The 11,890-nt window shown below is 24.7% G+C and overlaps 1 protein-coding gene across 1 annotated transcript; it reads right to left on the bottom strand.

Moving 5' to 3' along the window:
* Positions 1-3,648: 3,648 nt before the first annotated feature.
* On the bottom strand, positions 3,649-5,994 carry LOC122855167. The gene has a single exon (XM_044156336.1). It carries the CDS (start codon positions 5,964-5,966, stop codon positions 4,059-4,061), a length of 1,908 nt encoding a protein of 635 aa, XP_044012271.1. The 5' UTR covers positions 5,967-5,994; the 3' UTR covers positions 3,649-4,058.
* Positions 5,995-11,890: the final 5,896 nt, after the last annotated feature.

The following is an 11,890-nucleotide window of genomic DNA, read 5'->3' as shown; positions in this document are numbered from 1 at the left end:
TATTTTTGCTTATAAGTATATATTTTGATTTACACTTAGCTGTAGTTTCTATACCACTACATTTGAGTCAAAAAAAAAATTACATTTTTTCTATATTATGTTATGTACTCATCAATCTTTTTCTTCTTTAATCATTGATCAACAAATAGATATATTTTACTGTTGTAGGAAATGTGGGTTATTTTTTGGCCTTAAATGGTTTTTGAGAAAAGAAATCAAATATTTGATTTTTTTCATTTATTTTAAAGTTTTTTTTTTTTGTTCAAAAACTATTGAAGATACAGGAAAAAACCGACAATGCGCGCGATGGAGTTTTTTGGGACGCAAAAAATAAGCCTAATACAAAGTCTTTATTTTCATTTTTGGTCAAGTTATTCGATTTCTAATTTTTTCAAATTTGTTTAAAACCGTTATAACTTTCGGGATAATGAAGATAGAGACATCACACTAGGCTCAAATGGAAGGCCTCACAAGGCTCCATTATGAGATATTTGGCTTTTTTTTCGGCCTTGAATAGTTTCTGAGAAATAAAATTAAATACGTGATTATTTTTTTTTTTATTTCATAGTTTTTTTTTCGTTCAAAAACTATTGAAGATGGATGAAAAAACCTATTATGCGGGCAATAGAGTTTTCGAAGACGCATCATTTAAGCCTAATACGATGATTTTCCTTCAATTAGTTCGTAAGTTATGAACGTTTTTTTTTTTTCGTTATAAAATACAATACTCCGGCTGAGCCTATGGCTCCTAGCCTCCGTAAAAAAAAATATTTTATAAGCATATATTATAAGAATGTATATATTTAAAAATACTGTATTGATAATAAAAAAAAAAAATTTACTTTTGTTCACTTAATAGTCGAGACTAGACAAAACTCTGAGTTTTTTTTTTTTTTTTTTTTGATTACCAAAAATTGGCAGTATACAAAAAATTGTATTTGCAATCAGTTTCAACTGATTTCATATAAAATGGCCTATATATGTTTATAATAAAAATAATAACAGGTAAAATTTTTAAAATTTCTTTTCTTATATTTGTGTCGATGCAATGAAAAATTTTATCAGCTTATTTACAATAATTATTTTCATTATTTTTTTTTATCATAATTAAAATGCACTTTATTTTTATTCGTAATTTTTAAAATATAATTATTTATAATTGCTAATGTTCTTCGAGTATATAATGAGGTGAAAAACACTCATTTTCACTACATAATCAATTTTCAGAATCAACTTGTGAAAAATAAAAAATTATCCAACTTGAATAAGGTAAATATAAAAAGTAATATATCAATAGAATTTTGAATTTTTCTATTTAAAAGTGTATTAAATCATTTTATTATACTTTAAAGATTTTTAAAATGATTAATTTCAGATGAAGAACATATCAATATTGGTAATAATAATAATTTTTAATTTGAGTACACTGTTTTGTGACGATCTCAAAGCTCATATCAGAAGTTTCAGCAGACCTTGTGGCTATGATCATGGATGTCACGAAGGGAAATGTTGGACAAGATGTGCAGGTAATCTTCACTGGTGGTGCTATTCTAGTGAGGCCAATACCTCAACGGCAACTGAATGTAGACTTTCTCGTTGTGATGCATGTTGGAAATGTGCAGGTAGATGTTTTTGGTTTTAATGATTAATTATCAATATTCAAATAAATATCAATGGTAAAAAGTAAAAAGCTAATATTAAATAAATTCACAGTATATAATTGGGAAAGATAAATGTATCCTTGTAATTATTATACTTTTAGTGTTACATTATAAGTATTCTGTTGACAAATGGTAGTAAATAAAAATAATACCATCAGATAAAATTACAAATTACAATTTGATTATCAGAATTATATTCTTAAAATTTATTGTTTATTGATGATGCTCCAATTGATACTGTGACAAATAATGTTACAAAAATTTTATCTTAAAATTTAAATAAATATTGTAAACTGTAAAAATAAATTTACTATTCAAATATAATTGTTTTTATACAATACCTTATACAACTACCTTCTCAACTAATTATATCATTATCTGTTTTTTTTTTTTTATTTTATTCATAATAACATATTTATATTTTTTTTATCAATAATTATTTTATTTAATTTTTTATCACTAACAATAATCATAAGTGTATATAACATTAACACAAACAGGTAGTTTTTTTTTCTCAAGGTTTAAAATATATTTGGAAGCAAGGAAAGTCACAAAATTCTTTAATAGTCAACTTTTCATTTTTCTTTTTTTTCTTTTTCAACATCAATTTATCATTTAAATAATTAACATTTACAGAATAATTATTAATTGTTATTCATTATCTATACTGTATAGATAGTATATTATTTGTTATCTATTATTTTTATGTTGTGGAATTTACCAACAATCCCTGGGTTCATTGGTTCACGTGATATCCACATTTAGCTTGAATTTTTTACTCTCCATTGCTAGTTTGTAATTTTTAACAGAGCCACATCGTTTGATATTTTTTTTTTTTTTAACCTATATATAATAAAGTATAAATAAGTTTTAAAATGTCTATAGTTATAATAAAGACCACCAATTTTATCAGTATTAATTTTTATAAACGATATTGTGTTAATAATATATAATGAGAATCATTTTGTCGACTGTAGTTTTTGTTGGATATATCAATCATACTTGGCTTTGTTGATGATGTGATTACAAGCTGTATAGAATTATGTTAGGAAAAAAAAATAAAGATTAAAGGGTGATAAACAAGCAGGTAATTTATACATTTGTATAAATATTTATTATCTAGTATTTTTTTGTTATATTGCAGTTTTATCGATGTGGGAGTCAAATTGTTTGTTTTACCTTTAATCCTATAAAGTTATGAAAGAACTTATTGAGAGCGTCATAAAAAAAAAAAAATTGCCTTGACAATCAAATTTTATATTTTTATTATTGTCATATGTTAGGCTCATTCATTATCGATCAAGAGGCACTGTATGGTCGTGCCTCGATTCAAGCATTAAAAAAAACATGAATGGGTGAGAAATAAATATATACATATATGTATATGTGTGTGAAAATACTACCGTGCCTTATTATACAGGGTTTCGATTAATTTTCACTATCTTTCACTGCAGTTATATCAACTTGTACTCCATAATATAACAATAACAAAGCATTGTAAATTAATAATCGGCATAAAATGTATTTTTGTAATTTTTATTGAATTAAAAGTTTAATTTACAATAATTCTTTGTTATTATTGACCTATAAATTTTTAGTTATATCAGTATAAATTGGCCCATGTCATTTTCTTTGATATAAAAAAAAAAAAATTATTTGAAAATATTTATTTTTAGGGGCACCATGTAATTGTTGAATTAAAATTTTCTATTAACAATTGCATTGTGCTTTGTAAAATAAATATTTTTAAAAAACTTTCTTCTATTTTCAAAGATAAATAAAGAGTGAGATAATTATTCACTGGTAAAAGCCCAATTTGTATATCAACAAAAATTGAAAAAATAAATCTGACTAAGTACATTTTGTTTTTTTTTTTTTTTTTTAGATTGTTAAATGATAATTTTTTTTCATTTTTTATTTATTATTTCATTTATAACACATCAATTACATTAGATACAATTTTAGTTAAAATATGTTGTTTCAAATTTAATTTATATCTAGATATTTTCGGAAAACAAATTCTTCTTTTTCGTAAATATAAAATCTTTTCATGGTGATTTAAAATTCACAATACAAAATATTCAATCAATCTCTTATGTGTTAAAAAATATTGACAACAATTGATAATTATAATTTTAGCAACCCAAATAATTATACACACTATAGTTAAACATCTCATTTTTCGTATTTGTCCTGTGCGTGAATTATGAAAAAAGAAAAATCATTGCTATAGTTTAGCTGAACAAATTTATTTATTTAATAATAAGTTGCATTGTTTAGGGTCAACAAAATTTCTTCACTCACAATAAAATCTCCATATCATATTAAAAAATCTGGATAATTAGATTTGTTCAATAAAACGACGACAATACATTTTTAAAAGTATCATTATTATTATTATAGTTGAAGCACAAAACGAACTTGGCGAGCAAATTTAAGATAAAAAATATAAATGCGATCAAATATCTTTGTTCGAAAATTTATAATTTCAAAAATTAAAGTTATGAAGCTAATTGTAAGACCAATACCAAGTATTAAAAAAGCTGGTGAAAGATCTTTTAACATGATGAGTTTGAATTTGGATTTAATGTCGCGATGATAACTTTTTGTTTCGATATTATTAAAATGTGTAATAATACCACTCGTTATAAGTTTTTGTAAAATAACATCAATTTCATTGACATATGGTAAACCATGCCATACTGCAAAACTAAGTGGAACAATCTTTATAGCCTCTGGCAATACATATACATGTGAAGGATTATATTTCTTATTTACTGTTGAAGTATTTATTACCGCTAATAATGCCATTGATTTATTTTCACCATTCATTAAATCTTGGAGTTTTTTTTCATACTCAATACTATCAAACTCATTGAAATTTTCAAATTCTTTATAAGCAAGTTCATTTGAATTATTGTCAAATGTTATATTTCCAATGTATACATTTTTTGTATCCTTTGAACCACCAAATTTCATTCCTGACTCAATTAAAGCATCTGTTGTATTGGTTCTATTACTAGGTATAAATAATATATTTGCTAGTAATGGTGATGATAATAATCCTGATATTAAACAACCAAATATAAACCAAGACATGAAAAATATTCTGTATGGAAATCTGACTGGTTGTTTATTGCATGCTACACCAATGAAAATAGCGAATACATCTAACAATGATATTTTATGGAATAATATAAACTTGACAATTATTGGAAATGATAAAATAGCCATCATTATAATCCATTGTTCTATTGTTACAGGAATTGGTAGAGATGCTGGTTTTTCACGTTGGTTTACAGGTACAAGCCAAACAAGTTTTACAACATCATAAGGAATTGTGTAATCAATATCAATTGTTGGTTGCCAAGGGATACCACCAATAACAAGATCATAGGATCTTTTGCTGCTTAATGAATTAACAATTCTTTGTGGTATTGTATCATTTTTAGTTCCTGCGATTTCCGATAATTTAATTGTAAAATTTAGATAACTTGCGACAACTCGTAATATCGATAAATCAATACCTTTATATTCAAGCTTATTATTTTTTTGTTTAACAGTATACATGTACGGTTTATTATTCAAATAGCCAACATTTACAGAACAATTATTCATTTTCATTGGTCTAAATAACGTATTATTTATTATCCATTTTCCATTTTGACATTGGCCAACAATCACTGGATCCATTGGTTCTCTGAGTATCTTTGGTTTAAATTCATTACTCTCCATTGCTAGATAATAATTTTCAACAAAACCAATTATAACAATATTTGCTAATTTTTTAGTCCATAATAATTTGGTCAATAAATTTGATTCTTTGATGAATAATTTTTTATTTTTAAAATGATTAACCAATAATACTGTATATGTAGATCCACGACTACCAATTTCATGAATTTTTATTTTCAAATCATCAAGATCATTATGGTCTCTCAATAAAATAAAAATATCCATTCTTGTTTTTTGCATATTATTTTTAACATTGTAGTTTTCAGTTAAAACAAATGTTGACCAAATCTTTTGTAATTCTTCCAAGTAAATATTTGATATTGTTATGTGTTTAGTTAAAATAGCTGTAATGACTTTTGGCTGTTTTTTCAAGTGAGAGGTGACATAATCATCAAGACAAGCTTGTAATAAATTTTTATTTTTGATTACTTCACTTTTTGTTGATACATCAATGAGTCCATTATTACTTGCTTTTCGATATTTTAAATTTTTTGAATCCAATTCTGTACAAGAAATTAATTTAATTGTTGTCACTATGAAAAGTAACAATCCCACGTTGATGAGATACATTTTGATGACTGTAAAATACAATTATCAACATTTAATGATGACCAAAAAGCAATTTATATTTTTTTGGGCATTAAGGCGACATGAAACACGATTCTGCCTTATCTCGGGGTGCCGCGCGCTCCATCTATAGGTCCCCAGTGGCATTACTAGAGCCCTATACTTCGATCAGAAAGACGATTATTACCGATCGGTTAAGAGACAACTTAAGATTTAATGAAAGAGATTTCTCTTTATTTATATTGTAAATAAACATTATTATGTACAATAAATTAACACAATTATTATCTGTTATTATTAACAACAATAAAATAATGAAGCATATGAAATTTGTCTATATGCGACAAGTGTCTAATAATTATTACAATTATTAATATTATTATATTAATATTTCAAATCATTGATTCTTTTTCGAATCTTAAATTTACAAGATACTAAATTCTGTGTTTTTCACAGTTATTAATTATTAATAATAATTATATTGAGTCATTGATTCTTGTTTGAATCTTCAATTTACAAGATACTAAATTCTGTGTTTTTCAAAGTTATTATTTATTAATAATAATTATATTGAGTCATTGATTCTTGTTCGAATCTTCAATTTACAAGATACTAAATTCTGTGTTTTTCAAAGTTATTATTTATTAATAATAATTATATTGAGTCATTGATTCTTGTTCGAATCTTCAATTTACAAGATACTAAATTCTGTGTTTTTCAAAGTTATTATTTATTAATAATAATTATATTGAGTCATTGATTCTTGTTCGAATCTTCAATTTACCAGACACTAAATTCTGTGTTTTCCAGTTATTTTTCATTATAATTATAATTATTACATGTTTCAATTGTTCCATTACATACATGACATACATCATTTTTTTACTGGAATAAATATCAAAACCACTCAATATATATGTCCAACTGAACCAATTATTAACTATGGATTTTTCAACATACCTTTTACAACTATTATTGTAAAGTGAATAAATGCATACAATACATTGTGTTTAAATGCATTTATTAATTCTTTATTACCAATTGTTATGATAAATCTAATTATTGAATTGATCAATACAATTTGACAATTTATATTTTTCACAAAATATAACCTATAATATGTCAAGTTTTTCTTGTTAATTTTTTATCAACTGATGACATTACTGATGCCCTAAACATTGCTTGTACTTTAATTATCTTTTTAAATTTACGCAATTCTTTGATTATCAATATTCTATATATTTTTAATTATAAGTTGTAAACATTTTAATGTTGTACATGCAGTTGTTGATGTACTGATTATTAGAACAACATGTTGACACTAAATGCAGTGACACAATAATAATGACACTTTAGATTAATTTAATTGTTGCATCAGGTTAATGTTTTGATAATTATATACTTCAATGACACTTTTATTATTAATAAATTTTCGTTTTATGTCAACAAATTGGTGCGGCTATGTGTCAATCACGCGGCCATCTTGACACGACAAGAAAAGACAGAAAACACAATCACTGAACAACGCATGCGCAGTAAAATTAATCCCATTGTGGTAATTTGAGGGCCAACCCTAGTTGTCCTGTTTTACTGGCAAAGCCTATGTTATATAATAGAAAAAAATTGATATAGTATCATAATACTTTGCCGGTAAAACAGGACAATTTGTGTAAATTTTTAATTTTTTTTTCAAATTACGACAAATTTTGAAAAACCAAGAGTTGCAGCCTCTTGAGGATGACAAAACACATAAACAGTCAAATTTTCAGAATTTTCTAACCAGTAGTTTTTGAAAAAACTGGGTTTGAAAATTTTTCAAAATTATTGTTTTTAAAAAAAATTTTTGAATTTCGAAAAACCAAGAGTTGGAGCCTCTTGAGAATGACAAAACACTTAAACAGTCAAATTTTCAGAATTTTCTAACCAGTAGTTTTTGAAAAAACTGGGTTTGAAAATTTTTCAAAATTATTGTTTTTAAAAAAAATTTTCGAATTTCGAAAAACCAAGAGTTGGAGCTTCTTGAGGATGACAAAACACACATACAGCCAAATTTTCAGAATTTTTCAACAAGTGGTTTTTAAAAAAACTGGGTTTGAAAATTTTTCAAAATTACCGACTTTGAAAAAAATTTTCAAATTTCACAAAACCAAGAGTTGGAGCCTCTTTAGGATTACAAAACACATATACAGCCAAATTTTTAGAATTTTTCAACACGTGGTTTTTGAAAAAACTTGGTTTGAAAATTTTTCAAAATTATCGACTTTGAAAAAAATTTTCAAATTTCAAAAAACCAAGAGTTGGAGCCTCTCTAGGATTACAAAACACATATACAGCCAAATTTTTAGAATTTTTCAACACGTGGTTTTTGAAAAAACTTGGTTTGAAAATTTTTCAAAATTATCGACTTTGAAAAAAATTTTCAAATTTCAAAAAACCAAGAGTTGGAGCCTCTCTAGGATTACAAAATACATATACAGCCAAATTTTTAGAATTTTTCAACATGTGGTTTTTGAAAAAACTGGGTTTGAAAATTTTTTTTAATTCATCGACGCAAAAAAAAAATTTTCGAATTTCGAAAAACTAAGAGTTGGAGCCTCTTCGGTAGTGCCCACTCTATTTACAGTCTAAATTTGAAGAAATTCTGTAGATTAGTTTTCGAGAAAACTGGGTTTGAAATTTCCAAGGTGGTAATGCAGAATCGTGTTTCATGTCGCCTTAAATGTCTAATCAAGTTTTATATTTTTATATAGGTATATGATTCTTTGTTGTATTGAGTTAATTTGTAAACTGCGTATAATCCCGTGATGAATTCAAGCCTTTTTCACATTATTGATTATTTATTTGCATATAGTTTGTTTGTTCATGTAATAATATATATATAAATTCGTATATTCATATATATTTTAATATCATCCCATATAGAGTATAGAACAAAATGTAAAATTGTTGTTATAATTGTTTGATTCACTAATTAAATTGTATTAAATTTGAATTAAAACAATTTCATATATGACGTACAAGTATATATGTATGTCGTGCAACAACCTGCGAAACAAAAGAAATTAATTATTCAAAATTGACACATTATTTTAAGTAAAATTTTTCAACTGATATAATATACACAGCAATAAAAATTTCTTTTACGTATATAACGATCGACACTTTGAGATCCTCACAATATTTTTCTCATTGAAGAATAATTAATATATATATTATTTTCTTCTACACACAGTTATTATAAGTATAACAAATTTATAGACATATTTGAAACAGCCTGACAATGTTTTTAATCTGTATACATTGAGGCATGCGCGAATAAGAGATTCATGTAAACATCTAACCGCGAGGCAACGTTATTATTTGCACTCTTCTGTGTATGATATAGAAGTACTACACACATGCATGTATGCTTGGAACAACGTATGATCCTGCGCTGTATACGTATATATATTACGAATTTACAGTATATTTTTTTCAAGTAAAGTTGAAACTGATTGCGAATACAATTTTTTGTATACTGCCAATTTTTGATAAATTATTTATCATAATTAAAAAGCTCTCTACTTTCGTACGTATAATTTTTATCGAATTAATCACCTGTTGATGGTTTTTTTTTGTTATTATTATCGTTTTGATAATTGTCATTAATTTCAAGTTAATTTTTATTCTCATGCTACGATATAGCCCTTGACGATTCAGGTTCACAATCAAGTATAATGACTGCAGGTATATATAATCAAATAATATCTGACGATTCGCCGGAGAAAACTCGGACATCCTTAGTATGTTACCCTATTTCAACAAAACCGATGATTTTTAATTTCTTATAATATTAAAATATTTTTAAAAAAATTAAAATAAAAAAACTAAATAATCGAAAAATATTTCATAAAATCCTAAACATTTAATTTACAAAAAAAAATCAATTTATCATGTTGCTGAATTTATTTTTTAATGGTATTTTAATATCGAAAAATAAACTTAAATATTATCAGACTTAATATTCAATAAAAATATAAATGTCAATCGATAAATCGGATGAATTTTTTATTGGAAATTTAAAATAATTTATAATTATATTATTATTTAGAGGTCTATTGTGCTCGACGTTATTTATATAAGCGAAAAAAAAAAAAAGAAATTTCCAAAATGTACAAATTTTGATTTTGTGATATTGAAAAAAATACAAATACAACTTGTTTAGTAAATATATCTTGCATAAATATTTGTGTAAAATTATTAAATCTTATTATTGTTTTCATATCTAATGTTGAACATACAAGATAAATATATATATATAAATAAATAAATAAATATATATATCTAATGTTGTACAAGATCACATATTACCATTAATATAATAACATTACACCAAAACTAGCATTATTATCATTAACAAAATATGCTTCTTCATGTACAAGCCATTGTACTCATTCAATACATTTTTATTCAAGATTATCATTACTATTATTATTACAAATTAATGATGGACATGCTATTAACATACAGAAACCAAGTGATACAAAACGTACACCAGCTGATGATGATAATGGATGCAGGATGTGATGTTAATAATTGTACATCATCTTGAAAATTATACTACCAGTACCACAATGCTGATGCTTTAACAATTTTTTTTTCATTAAGTATTGATGTTATTATTGAACCAAGTCTTGTTAATTATACATTTCTCAATATATGATTTACCTTTTTTTTTTATCCATTTCTAATAATTAATAAACAATGCAATCCATTGTCCAACTTGTTGATCACTATCGAGTCATAAACTCGATACAAATGCAACAATAATGCTGGCATTCTACATAATTCAACACATTTACCACATATTGATAATGATTGAATTGGATTCATTTGACAAAGCATTATTAATGTTTGTGTACGTATTTTACCAATTGATGATTCTTCTTGACATTTACTATTATTTATTAAATGTGTACATACTTCAGTAACATGTAATATCGTCTCTACTGTATCTTTTATTGATAATAATACTGGTAACTCAGCCGCAATGCAATACATTATATTACAAAATGAAATTTATTTCTTTCATATACTTATCGATTGATATTTTCAATACTAAAGCCATATAAAAACGCAGTCGGTAACTAAATCCATTAGTTAGTTAAGTAGAGTTTAAACCTTAGTTAACTGTATAATATTGAACGAAAAAACCGGCCCTTAACTAGTAGTTAAACTTTTTTTTGAATACTAGTTAACTGTAACTACAGACTACAAAATCAGTCCTAATAAAATGTTTGAATTTTGTTGAAGATGCAGGTGAATGATATCAACAAAGACAACAACCCAAGTGGAAAAAATATATTTATTGGAAATATGAAATAAATTTATTTTATATTAAGAAAAGATTTAGAACAAATATAAATTAAAATTAAAATATGTACAAGTTTGGACATACTAAAATTAAACTTTTTCTAAATTTTTTGTAAATTTTTTTTTAATTTAATTTTAGTATGTTCAAAACTGTATATATATTTTAAATTTAATTTATATTTTTTCTAAATCTTTTCTAAATTTTTTCTAAATTTAATTTTAGTATGCCCAAATCTGTGTATATTTTAAATTAAATTTATATTTTTTCTAAATTTTTTCTAAATATAAAGTAAATTTCTATTAAATATATTTTTTCCACTTGGGTTTGAACATTAATATATTCAATATGTTGGAATATTATATATTATTTTAATAAAATTCCTACTTTATTCTAAAACATAATTATAGTTTAAATATGAATATACCTGTCAGTCTATACTCTAAAAAATCAGTAAATCATTTTAAAAAATGTTTACTGAATTAATAATTTGAAATTTTATATAAAAAATCGCATGGAAAATTTTGCATAGAGAAGAAATGGTAGTGGTCTCTGTAATAACCACGCCTGTTGTGAT

This window comes from Aphidius gifuensis, linkage group LG4 (genome assembly GCF_014905175.1).
Source record: "Aphidius gifuensis isolate YNYX2018 linkage group LG4, ASM1490517v1, whole genome shotgun sequence".
NCBI classification, from domain to species: domain Eukaryota; kingdom Metazoa; phylum Arthropoda; class Insecta; order Hymenoptera; family Braconidae; genus Aphidius; species Aphidius gifuensis.
This window is presented reverse-complemented; position numbering and strand designations above follow the sequence as displayed.

What these genes read in the sequence shown, in the direction of transcription:
- LOC122855167 (XM_044156336.1), bottom strand. Translation starts at nt 5,966, where the DNA reads ATGTATCTCATCAACGTGGGATTGTTACTTTTCATAGTGACAACAATT.